Source organism: Phyllopteryx taeniolatus, chromosome 19 (genome assembly GCF_024500385.1).
Source record: "Phyllopteryx taeniolatus isolate TA_2022b chromosome 19, UOR_Ptae_1.2, whole genome shotgun sequence".
Lineage (NCBI taxonomy): Eukaryota > Metazoa > Chordata > Actinopteri > Syngnathiformes > Syngnathidae > Phyllopteryx > Phyllopteryx taeniolatus.
In genome coordinates, this window is record NC_084520.1 from 4,732,417 (window position 1) to 4,757,227 (window position 24,811).

At 38.9% G+C, this 24,811-nt stretch overlaps 1 protein-coding gene across 3 annotated transcripts in view; it reads right to left on the minus strand.

Moving 5' to 3' along the window:
- The window catches only part of rbfox3a (RNA binding fox-1 homolog 3a), a 585,838-nt gene that overhangs the window by 322,376 nt on the left and 238,651 nt on the right, over positions 1–24,811 (minus strand). For all 3 annotated transcript variants that reach the window (XM_061755993.1, XM_061755991.1, XM_061755992.1), the window contains one exon: positions 4,041–4,090. In XM_061755993.1, coding sequence (XP_061611977.1) covers positions 4,041–4,062 — 22 coding nt within the window. In that variant the 5' untranslated portion in view covers positions 4,063–4,090. The remainder of the gene's footprint in view (positions 1–4,040; positions 4,091–24,811) is intronic.

The window sequence follows — 24,811 nt, forward strand, 5'->3', positions numbered from 1 at the left end:
ATCATTTACCAGTGATTATGTTATAAGAACACAAATGCAAGTTTTTAAATACATCTATGCAACACCCAAGCAAGTTTGATTTAACAAACATTATTTTAGTATAAATTTCACAACAATAGTCATTAATTATTCCTAAAATCAATAATTACTGTAAATGCAGTGTCCCTCAACCTCTGAGGGCAACTATAATCTCTGTTGTAGAGAGTTGTGAGCATTAACCTGTCTGATTTTACACAATGCTAGAGAAAAAAAAATCCTTCATCCAAAATGAGACAACCATAGTATTAACAGATTAAAACTCTTCAAACACTGTTAAAAAAGCTTGAATATATTTAAAATATATTGCCAAAAGTATTCACTCACCTGCCTTAACTCACATATGATTTTAAGTGATATCCCATTCTAAATTCATATGGTTTAACATGATGTTGGTCTACCTTCCGCACCTGTAACCACTTCAACATTTGTGGGAAGGCTTTAAGCAACATTTTGGAGTGAGTTCATGGAAATTTTGCCCATTCTTCCATAAGTGTATTTGTGAGGTCACACACTGATGTTGGACGAGAAGGCCTGTCTCACCGTCCACTCGAAATCAACCCAAAGGTGTTCTATCAAATTGAGGGCAGGACTCTGCAGGCCAGTCAAGTTCATCCATACCAAATTCTCTCATCCATGTTTTTTTCATTGACCTTGCTTTGTGCACCGGTGCACAGACATGTTGGAACAGGAAGGGGTAATCCCCAAACTGTTTGATTGTCCAAAATCTCTTGGGATGCTGAAGCATTCAGAGTTCCATTCACTGGAGCTCCGGGGCTAATATTTTGGGTGTCAGGGGGAATTTACGAACGCACCCTTCCTTGGTCAGAATGAAGGCGGGAGGAGCAGCATAGTGGATCTGCGTTCAACAATAAGGCGTAAGGCAAAGTATCTTAACACAGCTCTTCATCGTCAGAGGTTGATATAAAATGATATTGTGCGTACCGAACCGTGACCACTATATCAAACAATTTGATACAGATACATGTATTGTTGCAACACTAATATATATATATATATATATATAGTATCTTAATACCCCTTCAGACTGAGTACAGCCATTCCCAAATGCCCAGAGAAAAGCAATTAACCAGATACTGGATATCAACAGTGAAACTTTGAGGGGAAAAACACATTAAAAATAACAAGTTAATCCAAACTATCATTTAATCTTCAACCACTTTTCCTCAAATCTAAACAGTGGGGTTACTCAAAATCAATTGTTTTATCTATTCAGAGGATTTTAGCTCATGCTAAAAGTGTTTTAATCAACGTAATATGCAGAAAATTAAATTTTCACTGAGAACCTAATTGAGGGAATTTTGCTATAAGCGGAAGATCGTTTGGGATACAGGATTGCCTAAAAATGTTACAGTAATTGACAGTGTGGGGAAACGTTTACATGATAACTATCATGCAATATAAAAAGTAATGACAGTTATGGCTAACAAATGGAACACTCAATGTTTGTACACCTTTTTGCCTCAAGTATGGTAAGCTCGGCCTGGCAAAATTGTCCCATTTCATTCTGAGAAATCCCACACCCTTTCGCAGCAAAACCCGCCCCGCTTCAACATGATTGTGGCTCCTGCATCGCGGGAAGGGTAGGCTATGCAGATGTAACGAGATGTCCGTCCCAAATATAATAATAATAATAATAATAATAACAATAATAAAATAATAATATAATATAATAATAACAATAAAAAAAGTGTTTGGCTTTTGTTAATTTGTTTTCTGAAATGTAAAAGTGTTTCATAATTTGTTATATTGTTTTGCACTTCCAGGCCACCGTAGTGTTGTCAACCCTCAGTGTTCTTTCTCAAATATTCAAATACTCTCGTCCAAATAAAGTGACTCAATGAAAAGTTAACAACTCTTTATAAGAATATTTTGTACTTTTTGTAACCATAACCAGTATAATGGATTTGCACCTTTGAAATGGTCCAAAAGTGGCACTGTCAAAAACTACATTATGGCTCATGCAATATGTATTTTAAGGCTTTCCTGTTTAGTGGCGCAAAAAATGGGCAGACAGAATGGAAATGTATACAAATAGCCACAGCGCCTGATTTATAGCCATAGACTGGCCACTCTGACAGAGGAAATTGCATCTAAAATGTAATGTCTGGGAAAGGAAAATCTAAAATCCGCAGCACTGTTTTGTGAGAACACACCCAGAGGCAGAAGGAGACAGAAAGAAACTTTGCTGCTCTGGTTATCATTTTCCAATCAAAAAAGTTACACATTAAGAAATAAGTATATATTAATGTTTTGTTCTTATATAAAAAAAAAATATATTAGGCAAAACAATCATAACAATTGACTTTTTTATTATGTAGTTTAGTCATTACTCTTTTCAATGTTTTTGTTTTGTTTTGTTTTTTAATGTTTTCTATGTAAACAATGTTTAAGGAACCCAGCTGTGACTAACATTAAGAATAACAGGAATGACCAGACTGCGTGTTTCCAGTAAGCAGAATCCTAAACTGAGTGTTGTTGCTCAATCTATGGGAGATGTTGGTCAGCTATTGTTTCATCATCCCTTTAATCTTTTGGGGAGAAAAACAAATAATTCAAAGTATTTATATAGCACCAAATCACAACAGAAACTTTTTCAAGGCCCTTTTCATATGGAACAGGTATAAAACCACACTTGTCACACACAGAAAATTAACAAAATAACACAAATAGATGTAAATGAATTGCTCCCATTCAATGATGCACATCAAACACATTGTGACACAAAACAGCTCTTGCACCATAATCATCAAAACACATCTCATTGTGGATCTTCAAAGGAGCCGCAATTCTCTAATGAAGATCTTGACTTTGAGTAGTGCACTACTTTTCAATTAGTTCCATGTCAGCGTGATTGGGCGTCAGAGCCTTGATGGGCCTGGAGGCCTGTTGATGAACACCGATAGAGGCAAAAGCAGGCAGAGCTGTAATTGCTATTATGGATAGGGACGATGATGTGTGTGTGGATGCGCGTGTGTGTGCTAAAAGTGTTTTATGAATTCCTGTCACTCTTCTTTTTCAAGTTGATTATCAGACTTTTCCGGAAATATGTAGTGCTTCCAGTCGAATGAAGGAGTGGAGTGAGTCTACAAATATTTTTTCCCCTGTAAAGTAAAAGATGTATTTTCAAACTTTTTGTTGTTTTACTTATTACAGTGCAATATAGTCATAAAATTGTTTGAGGCTTGCTAGAAACATGCCATGTACAGTGTCTTGTCTATGCTGGTAAAAAAAAAAAGCCTCCTGCACAGTAAAAAGATTTTCCACAGTGGTGTGCTGCAGAGTAACTGCATGTACTGTGTATATTTCCACAGATCTAAGCTAGTTGCGATTGATCTTTCCTTCTCCTATTAGATTTGTATCGATGTGTCGCGAGAACAGATGGTCACACCTACATCTCGGGTCTCACTTCACAATCTCAAATCTAATTGAAATAATAATAAATATTTTATGATCAAACTATGTGTGTGGAAGTAGTGTGTTGCGGGTGAGAAATAACACATTTCACTCCAAAAGGCAGGAAAGAAAGTGACATTCCATCATTAGGCGAGAGAAAGAGGTGAATGGATAGATGGATGAGAGCGAGAGATTGAGAGAGAGAGAGCGAGAGAGAGAGAGAGAGAGAGAGAGAGAGAACATGTCCAACAGCACAGGCAGCAGCAGAATTAAAGAGGCTTTTTTTTGTGGCGTTTAATATCCATTCATTGGCTGGACTGCTGACATAGTCAGAGCACTGCGCTCAGGATTTATAGCCCCTAAGAGTGGGCATGCCCAGAACCCAAAGCACTGCAGTCAGCACATTCTCACTCTGCGCATACACACACTTCAAAAGACAGCTGGCTGTGCACACACACGCGCACACACACATTCACCTGGGTAGCTAGTGGCTGTCTGGATGCATGCATCAACAAACCCACTAGAGGTGGGATAAGATTTGGAAGATCGTGTGCAACAGAAGTCGAGGTATGAACATACACACCAACCTGCCCAGCTGGGGGTCTCCATGTACAGCCGACTGGTCGGAGTGAAGAGCCTGAAGACAAGCACAAGAAGAGAAAGAGAGAACCAGTTTAACTATCAGAGAGAGTCAAAGTTTGGTGCCATCATTTAGACCGAGAGAGAGCGAGGAGCGTTCACAGTTTTTTGACTGAACATGTACTGCGTCCTGCACAGTTTAGTTTTGCAAGATCTAACTGATGTAATCATTGAGCTTTAAATAAAAGACAAAGAAACTATCCACAAAATCTACTGATAATATGCAACAGTATGTGCAATGGCTGAAGCGCTAAAATCTAAGTAAATATCAGGAAACTCCTCGATCAGTAGAGCTCTAGTTCGCGTTCATTTGAGTTATTTTAGTGGATGGCAAGTGCGTAGTGAATTCCACAGTGGGTCAGTAATATCTGCAAAGGTGGAATGTCATGATGACCATTGAGCATGAAAAAGAATTATACAAAATGTTACTAGAATTGTGCAAGCCAAAAAATATACCAAAAAATGGAGACAGCAGTTTTTACTAGATGTATTTCTTATGTTGTTGGTTCCACTGGCTGAGACAAAGAGAGGAAGAACAGAATGTGGTACCTCTTGCTGCTGCTGTACCATGGTAATTAGTTAGGTGTAATGGCGAGGCGAGGCCAATTCTGATTGAAAATGTATATAGCGAGGACAAGATGGCGGCAATTGTGTGAATGTGATCATTTCTTAAATGGCTGGCATTAATCTAATGCGTTGCTCTTATTGTGAGGGAGGGAGGGAGGGAGGGAGGGAGGGAGGGAGGGAGGGAGGGAGGGAGGGAGAGAGGGCGAGAGAGAGAGAGAGAGAGAGAGAGAGCGAGAGACAGAGAGAGAGACTGAGATATCCAGTATAGAGAGAATTAGTGTTTTGAGTAAAACAATTCAAAGTTTGATTTGTGTTGCCTTCAGTTTACCTGTGTGTAAAACTAGCCTTGTTCCAGCAGTCAAAAGCTTATTGATAATCTTCTCTCTTTCATCTTAACTAGCACCAAATGTTAAAAGATTTTAAAAAAACTAATAAAAAAGTGACAGGAATAATACAGTAAAATTTAACTATTTTTTAAAGCTTGCAAAACAAAACAAAAAATACATGAGAAGATGAAACTAGGAAAAAAGTGGACAGTAGAAGTATTACTAGAAGTAACTCAAGACAATATAAAAAAATGTAAATGAGTGGTAAAGAAACTGGAAGAACACAAAAGATGACAGTATTTAAGAGTAAAGAATTTGTCAGAGAGACTGTCTGCTTAAAATGTTTTTATTTTTTTTACCCCCTTCCTCTGGCCACCATGGTGGAATCTGGAAAACATAAATCAGAACATTTCGAAGGGTCCTTGCCACCACTGAACAGCAACAGACACTTGATGAATAAGGTTTGCAGACCTAACTATGTGAGGTTGAATACATGAAACATCTACAAATCCACTTTCAAGTGACCCATATCACATCATCGCTGTGTTTACATTGATTGAACACCTGACTAACCACAAATCCATGCTAGTATTTAACAGAACATAACAGTAAAGATTAGAATTGTTTTGGGATTTTTTTTCGGCCATTCACACATTCAGTCTAAAAGGTAACATTTGCATTACTCCAGCAGCTGTCATTGTCTATTCTTTACCCCGTTTAATGTTCTATTTATGTATCTATGTGTATCCAGACAAATTAACTTAGTGGATGTAAAGAACTGAGGGTAAACGTGGCTGTGAGTGCTTGTGTAAACAATCTTTATGAATTGAATATTATCTAAGCAACTTGTGTAAAAAAACACAATCAAAATGTAATCTTCGGAATGGATACGAATGCGAGCGACGAGAGTAGTACGATTAATGGTAGTCCAGGCAAATTTAAGCCAGATAATAAATGGGGAAAACAAAACAAAAAAGGGAGCCGTTTGCCCGCATTTCTTAGCATCGTCTGACATCTAAAATCTACAACAATTGCCATTGTCTGCACTGAGCCACATCTGTCATCTGTGTAATTAAAGGCACCTCAACACCTGTTGTGGCTACAATGGTCTCTAATGAATAGTGGGAGGACAAATAACTAGATTAGGGCCATAGGTTTGAAATCAAATTAAACCAGCAGTCATTATAACTGACCACATGGAATGATGTCAGACATCACTGAGTAGAAGCGAGTGATGTCACTGCGCTTATTTACAGTGGGTACGGAAAGTATTCAGACCCCCTTAAATTTGTCACTCTTTTTTATATTGCAGCCATTGGCTAAAATCATTTTAAGTTCATTCTTTTCCACATTAATGTACACACAGCACCTCATATCGACAGGAAAAAAAACATTGAATTGTTGACATGTTTGCAGATTTATTAAAAAAGAAAAACTGAAATATCACACAGCCATAAGTATTCAAACCCTTTGCTGTGACACTCATATATTTAACTCGAGCTGTCCAGCTGTGTTTGATTATACTGATTGGACTTGATTAGGAAAGCCACACATCTGTCTATATAAGACCTTACAGCTCACAGTGCATGTCAGAGCAAATGAGAATCATGAGGTCAAAGGAAGTGCCTGAAGAGCTCAGAGACAGAATTATGGCAAGGCACAGATCTGGCCAAGTTTACAAAAAACATTTCTGTCAATGTGGGGTACTGTTTGTACATTAATGAGGAAAAAAAAATTACTTTTAAAAATAATTTTAACAAATGGCTGCAATATAACAAAGAGTGAAAAATTTAAGGGGGTTTGAAAACTTTCCGTACCCACTGTACGTGAGCAACTGCCAAGTTGTGCAGTCGCTCAAGGAACATGATTGGGTTAAGTCTATTTATTATTGTGTGTGTGTGTGTGTGAGAGAGAGAGAGAGAGAGAGAGAGCAAGAGAGAGAGACTCGTCGAGGGTCTGCCCGCCAGGTGACTGGGCCTGATTACATTAACCAGCCTGTAATTTGACCTACGTTTAATCAAATCAACTTTAATACTTCCAATCAAATTACATCAGCCTCATGTGTCCTATCACACAGTGAGTAGGAGCTGAAGAGATAGTGGAAGATGAGACCGAATTTGAAAATTGAGTCCAAGTACTGCCTAAGTGCAAAAGGGAGTGTTTGTAAAACGTGCAATAAATTATGATTATTTTAAGTTATTTTGCCATTTATTCCCTTTTGGAAGAGCTTTTCATTCATCAATCCCTACTTTTTAATAAATTTCAACTTTTCATGAAAAGATAAGCCTTTTTCGAGAAGAGATGATAATAATGAATAATAAATAAATTTGAAAAATGTTGAAGAGTTCAAACGCAAAAGCCGTAATGTGCCATTTAGACAAAAATAGAGCCAAATCCCCTAGCATACTGCCTATCTTGGCATTGTTCAGTGGTGCATTTCCCAACCCTGCAAAACTACAAAAAACTACAATGCAAAACTCATTAGGAAAAAAGGTTTAATTTCAGAAACTTCCAAGTGCAATACACATTTTGATGGAGCTAACGTCATCTCCATTTAGGTCAATCACAAGCTCATACATACTGTCATGTCATCACGAACGTCACGTACTTTCTCAAACATTTCTTTGCCCATTATTTATTGTCAACTCACAGCTTTTATAGCTTCCATTGTGCTTGAAAATTAGTGTAAAATACAACGCCAATGAAGTTGGGACATTGTGTTAAACATAAATAAAAACAGAATACAATGTTTTGCATATCATGTTCAACCTATATTTAATTGAATACACTACAAAGACAAGATATTTAATGTTCAAACTGATAAACTTTATTGTTTTTAGCAAATAATCATTAACGTAGAATTTTATGGCTGCAAGACGTTCCAAAAAAGCTGGGACAAGTGGCAAAAAAGACTGAGACAGTTGAGGAATGCTCATCAAACACCTGTTTGGAACATCTCACAGGTGAACAGGCTAATTGGGAACAGGTGCGTGCCATGATTGGGTATAAAAGGAGCTTCCCTGAATTGCTCAGTCATTCACAAGCAAAGATGGGGCGAGGTTCAACTCTTTGTGAACAAGTGCGTGAGAAAATAGTCAAACAGTTTAAGGACAATGTTCCTCAACGTACAATAGCAAGGAATTTAGGGGTTTCATCATCTCGGGCCCATAATAATATCAAAAGGTTCAGAGAATCTGGAGAAATCACTGCATGTAAGCGGCAACGCTGAAAACCAACATTGAATGCCCGTGACCTTCGATCCCTCAGGCGGCACTGCGTCAAAAACCGACATCAATGTGTAAATGATATCACCACATAGGCTCAGGAACACTTCAGAAAACCAATTTCAGTAAATACAGTTCGGTGCTACATCCGTAAGTGCAACTTGAAACTCTACTATGCAAAGCAAAAGCCATTTATCAACAACACCCAGAAACGCCGCCGTCTTCACTGGACCCGAGCTCATCTAAGATGGACTGATGGAAAGTGGAAAACTGTTGTGTGGTCCGACAAGCCCACATTTCAAATTGTTTTTGGAAATTGTAGACGTCGTGTCCTCTGGGCCAAAGAGGAAAAGAACCATCAGGACTGTTATGGACGCAAAGTTCAAAAGCCAGCATCTGTGATGTTATGGGGCTGTGTTAGTGCCAATGGCATGGGTAACTTACACATCTGTGAAGGCACCATAAATCCTGAAAGGTACATACAGGTTTTGGAGAAACATATGCTGCCATCCAAGCAACATCTTTTTCATGGACACCCCTGCTTATTTCAGCAAGACCATGCCAAACCACATTCTGCACGTGTTACAACAGCGTGGCTTCGTAGTAAAAGAGTGGGTACTCGACTGGCCTGGCTGCAGTCCATACCTGTCTCCCATTGAAAATGCGTGGCGCATTATGAAGCGTAAAATACGACAACGGAGATCCCAGACTGTTGAACATCTGAAGCTGTACATCAAGCGAGAATGGGAAAGAATTCCACCTACAAAGCTTCAACAATTAGTATCCTCAGTTCCCAAACGTTTATTGAATGTTGTTAAAAGAAAAGGTGATGTATCACAGTGGTAAACATGACCCTGTCCCAGCTTTTTTGGAACGTGTTGCAGCCATAAAATTTCAAGTTAATGATTATTTGCTAAAACAACAAAGTTTATCAGTTTGAACATTAAATATCTTGTCTTTGTAGTGTAGTCAATTAAATATAGGTTGAACATGATTTGCAAATCATTGTATTCTGTTTTAACACATGCAGAGCTTCTTAATTGCTTAATGTATGTCAAATTATAATATCCTAATTAAAAAAAAAGTTTATTTCACTTTAATCTGGAACCAGAAATTAAAAAAATAAAAATAATTGCAATCAATTCATGAAAAGTGGAGACTGCTTTTGTGATTGAACTCTTCTGTTATTTTGGGAAACTGTTTTATTATTTTAGAACACAATTATGGATAATGTATACATGCAATGCATCACAGGCAAACAAAGAACAAATCTTCATTAGATACACTATGTCCAGTTGGCTTAACATTGTGTTTAAAACGAAATTAAAAAAAGCAAAAATCCAATTAACTCTCCATCCCCTTCTATCCTTCCCATCAACTCAAAGCCATGTTTGCATCATTTCCCCAGTAGGTGTCCGAGCACTCCAGCCTGACAAAATATTCTGGCAGGGCAAGACAAATGGTTGTGGCGCCTGCAAGTATCTCAGCACAAACTTTACTAAACCGCATGTAGCAAATATTAATGGAAGCTCTCAAATGTCAGTGCACATAGGAGATCGGCGTGTTAAACACGGTCACTGAGTTGCAACATGGGAAGTGATTTGCCTCATATCGCCACATAATCGAAAGAGAAAGGAATAACTGACAACATGTAATTCAAAGAGAAAAAAAATTGGATCTTGGTAGAAACAGTAACATCAAGAAATACAAAAAGCATTCAAAGATAATTAAAAGTAATATGATAATCAGGTTGTGTTGATTTAAGAAAATGTATTAAGACAAAAGGTAACAAGGATGTAAAACTACAATATAAAAATCAATCATGTCATACACTAAATCCCGCTGGTTTGCGATGAATAGGAAAAGTAATTTGCTTTAAGGGGGAAAAATGGTTGTTATAGTGCAGCTGGGGCACTACTTCTCGATTAGTAATTAGGAGGATAAAGACCAGTGAAACTTCCTTAAGGGTGGATGGTTGACAATGGAGCCTGTTTTTTCTTTTACAGTATTGATGAGCGTTCAGCTCAGAGGATGTCAGCTTTTAATGATGGGATCACAACTTCCCCACCCGCACTAATGTCATAGATTTCATCTAATTTAATTGGAAACCCCTTCACTTCAAGTAATGCGCCTTTTTATGTTCAGATACTATATCTACATGCTGCTGGCTGATGCTGGCCACTGATGAGACTCCTGTTTGACTTTTCTTTTTTTAACCTAACAACATTTAGTGACACTACTACTACTACTACTATTGTTACTCACCATCTTATTTGACCTCTTGTTTCCTGATCGATGGTAAATACATAAATCAATGTCAATAAATACAAAACCTGTCTGGATTCCGTCAGATTTAAGCGGCACTACTCCCACCAAGCTGTATATTCCATAGAATTAACAGCAGCGGTTAAATTCTCCCACCGTCCATGTCATTTTTTTTCTTATTGTTAGTAACACGCTGCAATAATTGTTCCAAACAGCATTTTTCGGTTTGTTTCTGTAACCAATTAAGTTAAATTACAGCCTGGTTACATTTTCACTTCTTTCATTTCACAATGCAAAGGAGGCTTGACGTGCGTGTGTGCCAGTTTAGAACAGGTAGAATTTATTAAGACACCTACTGGTGTGCGTGTGACAGGTACATGCACATTTGATAAGTACCGATTTTTTTGTATGTGCACAATTCTTAAATTTCAGTCATACCAATGAACTCTTTGATAAATGAGGGCCCTGGTCTGCAGGTGTGAGTGACCAACTGTATTTTTTTCCCGGATTGTCCAGTTCAGTCGCGTTTGGCCGTGTCATTCAATGTGAGGCCAACTTTAAATTCTAAAAATGGCGTTTTGTACATATATCAGGGATTATCTACTGTATTCATCCCTCGTTTTCCCATAGTCATTAACTAGTGACAGTTTTATCGAATCCATCCATCTATCTTTTAATGTTCATGCTGACCAGGGTCTGTACTTCACCGATTGGCTGCAGAGCACATGGAGACAACCGTTCACATACTCACAGTATATAGTCAGTGTCACTGCATTCGAAGCGCAAACCGAGAAGGGACATGACATCTTGTGAATTTAATAGTAACAGAGTCCCAAATTAGTCCGCAGCAGAGGCCAAGGGCAGACTGGCAGACAAAACGAAGCAGCAAGTAAAACAGAAAGGGGGGAAAAAACGAACAAACAAAAAGTCTAGTGCTATGGCTGTCGGCCTACTGTCTCTGCTGAGCCAATCAAATCACACGTGGCTGTAATTTGATTGGCTCAGCCAATGTCTCACCCATTATGTCCCACCCATTTCCCCAGGCTGTTGTGGCTGACTATCACCTGCCAATCACTCTTCAGCTAACGGTACTAGAACCTGTAGATACAGAGTCAGCCGGATCAGAATTAAGATGGACAAGAAAAAACGAAAAACGTGGTGCTGAGAAGTTGAGGGATTAAAAAAAGAAATCCCTGGAGGAAGTGGTGCCCACACAAGAAAACAGAGTTATTTGGTGGTCGTTCGAGTTTGGCTACGGCCACACAGGAGTCCGCTGCCAGTGCAAGCCGCGGTGAGCCTGGCCTTCAAAAGCTGGATATCGGCCAACACAAAAGAACTGTTTATGTTAAAACTATGTATTATGTTACAATGGCTTATAATAATATTAAATATACGTTTTTTATTTTTTTTTTACTGCCTCCTTGTTGACAACACTGACTATGATGCCACTGTATTTTAATGTTGGTCATTCTGGTAGTACTTGGAGATCCAAGTATTTTTGGTGGTGATACTTTGTGTGAAACATTTGAGAAGCACAAATCTACATCAACCACTTCAACTTGGCCTCCTCCATTTAAAAGCAACACAATGGTGAGTACTTTAGATATTGTAGTGTCATGCTGGTTCCTAAAATGTGTTACTTTTGAGCAAAACGTATCGTATGCCTTGTTCAAGAAAAGTTGTTGTTTTATGTTTTTCAACAATACTTGTTTGAAATAAGACATTTTCATCACAAGTGGTGCGAGACGAAATTGCATCATCCTGTATCGATATTGGTGAGAACTCAAATGCAATTACTTGTACAATTCACTCTTTTGGGGTCTTTTCGTTGGGTTTATTTTAAGTAGTTTCATGTTAATCTAACTTTGTGGTTGACTGTGCTTACTCTCTGAAGACCCACAGTACACAGAATGGCGGTTTCAGTTCCCACAAGCATTTATTGTGCCAGGTCCATATAAACGCTTGATTGTGGCCATATACTCCAGTATGCTTGGCTGTGCGTTATGGCCACTGATCTTTATGTCTCTCTGCACACGAGGAAGACCATAGCCTCAGCAAAATGTTGGCTACATAGGAATTTGTGCTCGCCTTGTGTGACATTGTGAGTGTGTGTTTGCATGAACTCTCATATACCACAACCGCTGCCACCACCAGTTCATCTGCATACATTCTCCTAGGGGATGCATACAATAGGAACACTTAAATGAGGCATGCATAAATGGATGAAGCGCCTCTTGCATCTTACACGAGGCCCTGTGTGGGTTTTCCTAGTTGCATGTGTTTTATTCTCCCTTCTTACATGCCTAGCGGTGGCAGTTAGGTAATTGAAAGTGAAATGGAGAGGAAGTGAATGAGAGAAGAGGTTCAGATGTGAAGATGGAGAGGGATGAGGAGTGAGCGTGAAACTCTTGGCATGAGAAACAATTAACCCTTGAAATATTTCAGGAATCAGATTTGCTGTAAACACCTGGAGTGACAAAAGGGAGGCAGGGAATGGAATGAGATGATGTTACATGAAAATGTAATGAGTCCCACTGTGGCTACATGTAACAAAGACAATGCTGTATACATGTGTGCATGTGTGTGTACATTGGATTTCTCTTGAATTTCACTCCACCTCTGTCTTTTTGTAAACATCCGAATGCCTCAAGGTACAATGGGTGAGCGGTAAGCTGCCATCTCTGGTAAGGCGAACTCTATTTCACGGGTTAGTGGTACAGTGAACAATAACAGCATCAAGACACTTGGCTTCATAAAACATAGTAAGGCGCAGTTTCCATTGCAACTGTTTGTCCATTTTTAGCTCCAGCAATAAATGTCCACAATAGGAGGGCAGCCTTTTGAAACAACTAACCTTGACAGAGGAATCATCTCTGTGGGATGAACCACTGGTGCACCCTGAAGTCGCTTTTAGTCCTTCACTAGTTTGCTGAAAACATCACAGCAGAGCACGGGGCTTCAAATATAAAAAATCTAAATATTAATTTTAATCATTTGTTGAAAACATGACCCACTAAACCTTGGTTTCCCAAAGTTTTACAGCTTCGCAAAAGTATGTCGTTTTCGTCATCAACAGCATTTTTCATCCATTCGTTTTCTACACCGCTTGTCCTCATTGGTCACTCAATCCACCTTCCATGCATGTTTTTAGAATGTGGGAGAAAGCCAAAGTTCATGCAACATGGGAGAGAACATGCAAACTTTGCACAGGAGGGCCTGTGCTGATCATTGAACCTAGAACCTCTCGACTGTTTATAAGGCTGGCCACGGCCTTAAAAAAGTACCTTACAATACAAACATTTGGAAATGAAACTGAAGAGTTTGAAAATGATTTACGAACTAACTACTTTACTAATAAGAGAGGACAGGAATATCACGTGTTCCGCCTGGGCTTTACAGTATGTTTTGTTTTTACTGTTTGGCTACTGTCTCCAACAGAGTTGCATTATTTAAAGGGAGTGTTTGCATTTTTCAAAAAAGCACTATTTGATATTTGTTAAAACTGTCGGTATAACCTGACAGTAGTACATGAGTAAAATGAAAACAACAAATTGGAGATAGAAGGCACGACCAATGAAATGTTAATGAACTAGTTTGAGCAGCAGCAGTACATCGTCACATGGCACAAGATGGCATGCTTACTTATTGCCGAAGCAGTGATTTCATGTATTAGTTTCATTAATTTTGTTTAGGATGTGAAAAATGTAGGAGCTCAGCTAAGATTTAACAGCTCTTTTAAATAAAAAAAATAAAAAAACTGCTCTTTGTAAATACCAAAAAAAAAGACACTTACCAGATTTGTTTAATTTTAATAACTGTGCATTGCATATAAACACGCCCTAACTCTAATTAGGCATTTAGTCAATTTTACTTGCAATCATAAACTGGAGCTGAATTTGCTTGAAAACAAAATAAGTTAGAGGAGCCATAGAAATTTCCTCCATAGAATTATACTTTCAAAAAGGCTACGTAAACATTCTATACAACCTCGGTCAGTGTCAAAACTGCTGATCTGAGAATAACCTAAGCTAGCATTATCAGCTTGTGTCAGTGGTGGAGGGGAACAATGCAAGACTAATGGGCGAGTGGTGGAATTAATGGTTGCCTGCGCATATTTGTGTGCGTGTGTGTAAAAATGCACTCCTCTTTGTCTGCTAACACTGTGTGTGTGTGTGTGTGTGTGTGTGCAACAGTCATTGTGGTTGTTACCCAATTAGAATTGTGGTAAATGAATTCAGCAAAACCTGGATTAATGCACTTTGTAAGTGCCTCAAATTTGAGCTTTAGCTAACTCTGGCTAAAATTATACACTGCAGACTATAAAGCAAAAATGATTGTTGAGTAATACACATGAAACAAACTGCCCAATAAAAAAAGAAACCTGTCAAGTTTCCTTAAATTTGAATTCCAGCAATATCTGAATTAATTATCCTTATCATTATGAGGAGCCACTGCCTCAGATTGACCACCCTCTGCAGGTACTGTTAACACAAATTATTATTTTTTTTAGGACCAACATCATGGTCCGATGTCGATAAAACACAATATAATAAAAAGTGTAACAAATTAGTTCCATTAAGGAAGTTGGGTTTACTCTGGCACACTGTTACCCCTCTCTCTCCCACAGGCTCTAGTTTTCACACTGCATTCCGGGTTAATTGGAGCATCATAGGCGAAACAGTGGAGCCAGGATTTATCTGCCAGTCCCTTTTTTACACAGACCTCGCCTAAGTGGGACATTGCTGTGACCAAAGTGAGAGTTCACATTGCTGTTGCGGCTTGGCCCATTAAAGTAAGTACTTGTGTTACAACGTCAACAATTTATTTCAACACAAATGTCCGTGAACAACACCGGCCCACTAAAACTGAGAGTGTTTCACCTCTGTTGCTATGTCGGACCTTACACACAGAACAGCAACCAAGGAAATAGCGGTGAAAAATGCTGGATGCTGGCCAAGAACATTAAGAAAAAGTCATCACTTCGTGAACTGACATTGCATTACTGCAACTAGACAGATGCGTAGTACGGCCACACTGAAAAGAAACAAAAATAGCAATGACTCATTAAATTACACAACAAAAGTCATAATTTCAACAAGTGAATGTCTGAATGCCGACAAACTTAAATGTGACAGTAAGAGACCAGCAGCTGCTGGTTCAAATCTTCCATTTCTTTTACTTTTGTCAACTTGCTTAACCATTCACCTCATGAAAATCATCTGAGTTTAAGGTTGCATTATGAGGGTCATAATCTGAGGTTGATGATTCATTATGATGTGTCAGTAGGGTGACCTTTCCATGTCGGTATCAACTTTCTGCATAATCACTTGAGCAACAACGTTTTATTGTTTAACTATGTCAAATGACTGGTGTGAAACATGTAACGAAAACACCAAAGCTAGACTTTTGCATAGACTTAAAAATATTTGCTGTTTGTACTGTATGTGATGTTTTGGAATGCCATAGTTTAATTATTGGTATACGTTTAACTTGATGGTTTTGGATAGTGACTGAGTTGGAGGACCAGGAGGTACAAAATGCGGATGAAGTGGGTGTTGGGGTTGATATGTGTGAAGTGAGATGGACACAAAGCAAGAGAGAACAAATGACCCATTAGCTGGTCATGGAGGACTCTGAGCACTTCCACTGCGTGTGTGTCTGTGTGGTTTTAGGACATCATTGTGCTTGAGAGTGTGCATGTCAGAGATGGAGAGGTGGGTCCTTTCGCATTAAACACCCCATTCTGCTGACAATCGCAAAAAGAAACCAAATGGCCCCACACACAACACTACACGCACACTTTCACACTCCTGCACTCATCCTGCTGCCTTTGCTTTATTGATTCTTAAATGACACTGGAGTCACTGTCATGGATTTGCTGTGACCACTCTGCTGGCCTGTCGGTTTCATTAAATCTACAGCGAAACAACACTGAGCATTAAGTCTGAAAGTGTGTCCATTTTTCCTTTTGGCATGCTATTTTTACTGCAAAAGTTTAGTTTCAAAAGTAAAAGGGTGACCGTAATTTGCAATTATTATTTTCTCCGCACATATAGGAGTGTCAGCTCTGAATTGCCCGCTGCCGGACAATAATGGACCAGATGAGGTGGCTGGGGAATCTGGTTCGGATGCCTCCCGGGCGCCTCCCTGGTGAGGTGTTCCGGGCACATCCCACCGGAAGGAGACCCTGGGGACGACCCAGGACACGCTGGAGAGACTACGTCCTTCGGCTGGCCTGGGAACGCCTCGAGATCCCCCAGGAAGAGCTGGATGAAGTGGCTCGGGAGAGGGAAGTCTGGGCGTCCCTGCTAAAGCTACTGCCCCCGCGACCCGACCTCGGATAAGCGGTAGAAAATGGATGGATGGATGGACGGACAATAAACGACACAAACGTGCTGCTGAAAGTAGTCAAATGTTTTCAGCAACAAGTTATATTATTATATTTCAATATGCCGAACAAGTCGATCAAAAAACTACAAACATTTATTTTCAAACTTTGTCGTTCCATACATAGACATTACTTTTAACAGAATGTAACAAAGTACTGTGCATAAACCAAGATACCAAGAAGCTTCCGATTTTTCAAAGAAAAAAAATCCTGGATTATACTACGTAATGACCACTTTTGCACAAAAACAAAACATGACAACCAACCGAAACATTAAAAATGACAAATATTCTGCCTTTTAAGACAACTACTAGACAACTAGTACTGCATCATACTGAGAGTTAATATTTTTTACTCTCATGTAACTAATTGAGGTAAGCAAAATATTAGAGTTCACATTATGATTCAGCACAGTTCTCCTTCACTGAATACGACAATCACAAAAATATATTGTTAAATTAATACCTCTCTCACACTGTTAATCAAAACTCAATATTCTCATCTTTGTAAGGGCAAATAATTTGATAAGAGTATTGAGCATAGAAGACATGTATTGTATTTTGATGCTATAGTATAACCTTATATTGTGCAAGTGGGCATAATGTTGTGGCTGGTCAGTGTAAATAAGGGACGTTATTGTCACATACCGTATTTTTCATAGTTTGGCAGGGGGTGCGATTTATACTCCGGAGCGACTTATATGTAAAATTATTAACACATTATTATAATAATTTCACGTTATTTTCACACTGACAACCGCAAGAGGGCGCTCTAGACCTGTGTATCTGTACCTGCTACTTCTGTACCTCTGAAAATGTATCATTTAAACATTAGCAGTAACTTATAAAAACAACTGAGAAGGACTGAACAAAAATGGCATTGAAAATAAAATCATATTCTGCAGATTACAAGCTGAAAGTAGGGAAATATGCAGCCGAAAACAGTAATCGAGCAGCAGACAGAAAGTTTGGAGTGACCGAGAAACTGGCGAAAAGCGTAGGTTACTCTTACTGAAAGGAAGAAAACAAAAAAAGCTAATCGCGGGCGAAAAGCTAGGTGGCCACAGCTAGAGGAACGAGTTCGCACATGGGTGCTTGAATTGGAACTGCACCTTACGATGAGTCTGACGAAAGCAACGTTGAAGAGGAAGCGCGCATCATCCGCTCCGGAGTTGGCGGAGTTGTTTAGAAGTGACACAGAGGATGAAGATTTCATTGGATTTAGTGATTTGGAGTGACACTGATGGTTTGGTAAACTTGTTAGCATGTTCTTGATGCTATAGATATCTAAATAACTGTTAATGTTACGTTAACATACCAGGCACGTTCTCAGTTCGTTGTTTATGTGTCATGTAACGTGAGCTGAATGTGTTACGTTAGCATACCGTACACCTATTCAGCTTGTTGGTCTCTATTCTATTTTTATTTTAAATTGCCTTTCAAGATGAAAGGATATATTATACTCCAGTGCGACTTATATAGGTTTTTTCCTTCTTTATTATGCATTTTTTGGCTGGTGCGACTTATATTCCGGAGCGACTTATAGTACGGAAAATATGGTACTTTTATGAACAACTTTATGGAAATCCCCTAAACTGCTTAATAACAGAGAACATGATTAGAACATCTTAGATAACAAAATGCTGAAGAGAACACAAACTAAAAAGCATAGTCTCTTAACTCATTCAGCGCCAGCCCTCCCAGTTAACATGGATATTTAACTTCTAAAGCAGTCCATGGCACTGAATGCGTTAAGAGCATCCTCGAAGATACCAATATTTGCCAGAGGTAAAATCATGGAACACAACGTTGTACTTTTAAATAATTCTGATATATGATTTTGTGCCAACAAACACACTCGTCTTTAGGGCTCTTGTTTTCCTTACCACTTTTCCTGTTCAGTATTTCGGTGGAAGCCAGAGCTACATACACATCTGTAGTTACTGAGCAAGACATTTTTCTGAGTTTATGTTTTTATATTCCAACTCACAGTACTGCATGTGTAAATTCTCTAGTCAAAGCTAACAATTTCGGTGTTCACAAAATATAGTAATTACATTGGGTGCTCATACTGTAAGTTTACAGCGATAATACATTTCACTTCTTGTTGGAGAAGGTAATGCACATTGAAAATATTATACTAACTTCTCCATCAAAATCAGAAGAATACCGTAATTTCTCATGTATAATGCATAATGCGCACCCCCAAAGTTGACCTCAAAATTCTGGAAAACCCTTCTACCCATGTATAATGCATTTTTACAATGCGTGATTTTGCTTCAGGCGGCACGGTGGCCGACTGGTTAGAGCGTCAGCCTCATAGTTCTGAGGACCCGGGTTCAATCCCTGGCCCCGCCTGTTTGGAGTTTGCATGTTCTCCCCGTGCCTGCGTGGGTTTTCTCCGGGCGCTCCGGTTTCCTCCCACATCCCAAAAACATGCATTAATTGGTGACTCTAAATTGCCCGTAGATGTGACTGTGAGTGCGAATGGTTGTTTGTTTGTATGTGCCCTGCGATTGGCTGGCAACCAGTTCAGGGTGTACCCCGCCTCCTGCCCGATGACAGCTGGGATAGGCTCCAGCACGCCCGCGACCCTAATGAGGAGAAGCGGCTCAGAAAATGGATGGATGGATGATTTTGCTTCTATGGATGCTCAAAACATGAAGTATTAGCTGTATTTTGTTAGTTTTTTCAAAGGGTTATTCTGAAGTTAAACACCTTATTTGAACACACAATACTTTATTTTTATTTACTTGCTCGTATTTTGAAATTTACAGCCCTATTTTTATTTAGTAAATGAGAAAACACACAGTTGTGCTCATATGTTTGATTACCCAGGCAGGATTTGTAAGATGTCTACAATTATTTTAATAAAACACGAAGGACCAGGCGAAACAATTGATTTTATTTTAATGAGATTCAAATTAAACTGTGAAGCATTTCAGAAAAGCATTATCTTTAAACAAAACATAACCATAAAGAAATTAATGATGGATGTTGTTCAGTCATCAGACGTAATCAAAAAAAATAATAATAACAATTTTAAAAAACTATAGTTCACAAATTCTCCCAGGGTGCGTAAACTTATCAGCACAATTGTACCATACATCCAGTCATGTGTACCCTTGTCATATTGGAATGAAAGTGTAGTCTACACCTTTTTCATAACCTCTAGGTGGCATACTAGAATGAAAGTGTAAAAAAATTTCATAACCTCTAGGGGGCGGTGGCATAGTGGAACGAAAGTGTACAGCTTTTTCATAAGCTCTAGATGGTGGCATACATTGATAAAATGTGGAAGTCTTTTTCATTTTCTCCCATACCCATGTATAATGCGCACTATTGACTTGTGACAATTTTGTGGGGTAGAAAATATGCATTATACACGAGAATTTACGGTATGTCCCAGCTGTCTCAATTCCACAATGCTAAAAACAAAGCAATGTGCTTCATTTGTGCTATGGTCAATACAAAAAAAAAAATTAAATCCATCCATTTTCTATACTCCTTATCCTGGGTTGCAGGTGAGCTGAAGCCAATCAGAGCTGACTGAGTGACAAACACCATTTAGACTCACATTCACACCTATTGACAATTTTAGTTTTCAATTTAGCTATCATGGGTGTTTTTGGAATGTGGGAGGAAGCTCAGTACTCAGTAAACCCATACAAGCAGAATGAGAACATACAAACTCCACACAGGAGGTCTAGACATAAGATTCAAACCTCTAAATCTTAGACCTGTGAGGCTGACATGCTAAACACTCGTCCACCATTCTGTTCGCAAGAAATACACAAATGTAGATGTAGCAACACCCATCATGTCAAAGGTTGTACATGCTAGTACTACGAATACATCGTTAAATTGAGTTCATTCGTGAATGCGGAAAAAAAATAAGTAAGGAGTCAAGAGTTTTTGTATTTGAAAGAAAACGGATCAAAGAAACCACTATGACACGATGCTGGCCCACCGCATTTACTTCCTCTGTTTTACGGCTGCCGTTTTGATGTACTGTGCATGCACATATGCACAGTTGTACAGTAGCTTATCATAAATCACAGAATCTCGTAGCCATCTCCCCTGAGACGATATCTGCGGAACGAGTCGTCCGATTTGCCGGGCCCGAAGAACTGCACAGATGTTCATGACTGCGACTGTTGCAGATGAATTGGATAAAGGTATGCAAAATTCATTCAACACATCATGGCAGATGATTGACAGGCAGTAGCCAGGTACTAGCAGCTAGGCTAACTAGCTGGCTTAGTTGAAGCAAATGTTACCAGCCAGCATGGATTTACATGGGTGCAAAACAGACCACGGCCACGATGTGGCAAGGGATCCTGGTTAAAGTTAGCCATTTTGAATAAAAAAGAAGTGTTTTAGCAACAGCTTTTTTTGAAGGGAAAAATGTGTCATGCATGATTTCTGGTGTTCTGCGAACCAAAGAAAAGTGACCAGAACTTAACCAGGGGGCTATAGATAGTTTTCAAATAATCAAATTGGATTTTTCAGTTGTTGTACAATGACATTTCTTTATTTCGGAATAGTAAATAGAGTAAAGTTTCGATTGTGATTCACTAGTCATTTGTTACTGTCAATGCAAATAGGGATTGGGGATTTAGACAGCGAGTCCGACCACTCGTACTGTTCTGCGGCTTTGCACAGGCGGAGAAAGTCTGAGTCCTGAAAGTTACTTATAAATATTCAAATCTGCAAAATTGTTGTATCTGACAGTGACATTTATTGATCAACCTACATTAGTTTGTTGGCGAGCTGCCTCCTCTTTCGCCACTGCATGGCAAAGTCTTGATGATCTTTTCCAATTCAAAGGGAGTAAGACAACTTCTGAAACTGATCGAATAAACTTATGCACAATGTACAGTCAACTTTACCAGAGATAGTATGCCTTGGAAACTCAAAGGACCCATTCCTGTACTAGAAGACTGCTCCTATACTGATGGAGCTCTCTCCAGAACTCTTCACCCAACTGCCCTGAGGCATTTAATACTGTAGTAGTGGCAGGGAGTAGCAGCTCAGAATGGCCATGCTGGTAAAAAACAATTCCCGCTACAGCAATCTCATTCTTTTCAGTCATTCCCCATAGCGCATGGCAATAGGTGAGAAGAGTTTGAAAGCTCTTATTTGTTTACCTACCAAAGAGTAACATCGAAACTCTGTACCAATCCATTCAAACACCTCTTAGATGCTCAGTTAGATTTGAATAAAGTATTTGGATAGTTAACAAAGGTGAAAACTATATATATATATATATATATATATATATATATATATATATATATATATATATATATATATATATATATATAAATATAGGCATGACAAAGGTGACAAAAAAAAGATTGTGGGGATTTTAACATCAATTAAGCAATTTGGAAGACTGAAGAGTACAATAACGCAAAATAAAAATAAAAGATTGTCACGCAGAAAAACATTTACACCGTACAAGTACATGTTGGTGTACAAATTTAAGATTCAAATTAAATTAGCCTCATTTCTTTGCTTTTTTGTTCTGGCCTCCAACTTGAGCCAGGCCTCTCGACCTGCACCAGATACCTGCTTCAAGCTGTGCCACATGAATAGCATCCTCTTTAAGCACTCTCATTCTGGAATAGAATTGACCAAAATCATTGTCTGTTTCACTTAATTTTTCACTATTACCAACTTCAAAGGCTAATCCCAAATGCATCCTCCAAGAAAATATTAAGTACAATATTTTTCTGTTCTATATATATTTTTCAATATTTTTTTAAGTTAATTCATTCTGTGTTGTGACATAATCCTCAACATCGTTCCGTCGCGTAATACATTTAACATTAACATCTGTAAACTAATCAGATAATTATAGGCGAGTCTCCTTATTACCGTAATTTCTCGTGTATAATGCACATTTTTAACCCCAGAAAATTGTCAATAGTGCGCATTATACATAGGTATAGGATAACATTAAAAGGACTTTCACATTTTATAAAAGTATGCCACCATCTAGACGTCATGAAAAAGCTGTAGACTTTCATTCCACTATGCTACCGCCCCCTAGAGGTTATGAAAAAGTTGTACACTTTCATTCTAGTATGCCACCTCGAGGTTATGAAAAAGGTGTATACTACACTTTCATTCCAATATGACAGGGGTACATATGACTGCATATATGTACAATTGTGCTCATAAATTGACATACCCATGCAGAATTAGTGAAAAGTTTTTTTTTTTTTAATTTATTTATTTGGGCGGCACGGTGGTCGACTGGTTAGCGCGTCAGCCTCACATTTCTGAGGAGCGGGGTTCAATCCCTGGTCCCGCCTGTGTGGAGTTTGCATGTTCTCCCCGTGCCTGCGTGGGTTTTCTCCGGGCACTCCGGTTTCCTCCCACATCCCCAAAACATGCATTAATTGGGGACTCTAAATTGCCCGTAGGTGTGAATGTGAGTGTGAATGTTGTTTGTTTGTATTTGCCCTCCGATTGGCTGGCAACCAGTTCAGGGTGTACCCCGCCTCCTGCCCGATGATAGCTGGGATAGGCTCCAGCACGCCCGCGACCCTAGTGAGGAGAAGCGGCTCAGAAAATGGATGGATTTATTTATTTGAATACGACTGATGACTGAACAACAACCCATCATTAATTTATTTATGGTTATGTTTTGTTTAAAAAACATTTGTTTAAACGTAAGAGTAGCAATAGAGGATGTCCGCTCCAGAGGTAGGTCGAGTAGCCAAATATTGTACTCAAGTAAGAGTAATGTTACTTGAGTCGGAGTAAAAAGTACAAAATGAAATAACTACTGGGTAAATAGTGAGTATCTTCTGTTGGTTTTTTAACCATAGCATGAAAATAAAAATAAAATAAAATGTGAATGTGCAAATTTCTGATATTACTGTGTGTGCGTGTGTGCGTGCGTGTATGTATGTGTGTATGCACAACCAACACTACAACATCTGCCATTTAGTCCAAGGTGTTTTCTCAAGTTATAAGTGGAAATACATATCCACGTTTGGGCAGAGAGTGCCAGACAAATACTACAGTACATGAAAGCTGTTTTTGTTCGTCTAAATGTAACCACGAGTCGCGCGCCGTTGCCTTCATGGTAACGATGACCTTCCCAACATGGTGGCCACGCAGGCATGACGATCAGCCGAGCTGGCTTATGAAGCATTAATACCTATGCCCGGGAAGCCCAATTGAAGACGTGTGAAGTCATGTGACTTTGTGTCATTTGATTGGTGAACTAGACGTCACTAGCGCTTAAATTGGATTGGCACAAACTTTGAAGTCAAAGTCGTAGTCTCGCGCACAAGATAGTTGATAAATAATAATTGATAAATAAGATAGCAAGTGACATTTAGATAATTGTAACAGAGTACCGTTACTTCTTAACAGCAGAAGTGTTTTTTCTGGTCTCGTCAACTCCTGTGACTTATCCAAAGCAGGTCCCGGGCGCACAGGCGGAACCTCAGGTCAATGCGCACGCATATTAGTCCAGTGCGGACTAATATTCACAATTACATCTGTGTGTAGAGGGTGGATGTGTGGAATGGATGTAGCTGCCAGTGTTCAAGGAGTACAAAACAGTCTATGACGACAGCGACGGCGCATCCCCGCACACTGTGCAACAGTTCAGTCGCGTTCGGTCGTGACGCTCGGTGTGGGGCGGGCCGAATAATCAGTTTCAGTTTCAGTTTATTTTTGAAAGGGGACAATGCAATTTAATAAAACACATGAAGTACACATGGTTAAAAAAGCCAGAATTAGCCAGAAGGCTAGTTTTCATCTGTAGTCCCCTGGCCATGATGTAAAAAAGCAGTAAAATACATCTACAAGACAATATAATACAGGATACATGATCAAACTATACTATTAAGAGAGAATAAAACCATAATTTTTTTGATCATAACAAAAAGACAACATAACATACTTGTCTTTTAGTGTTGGCAG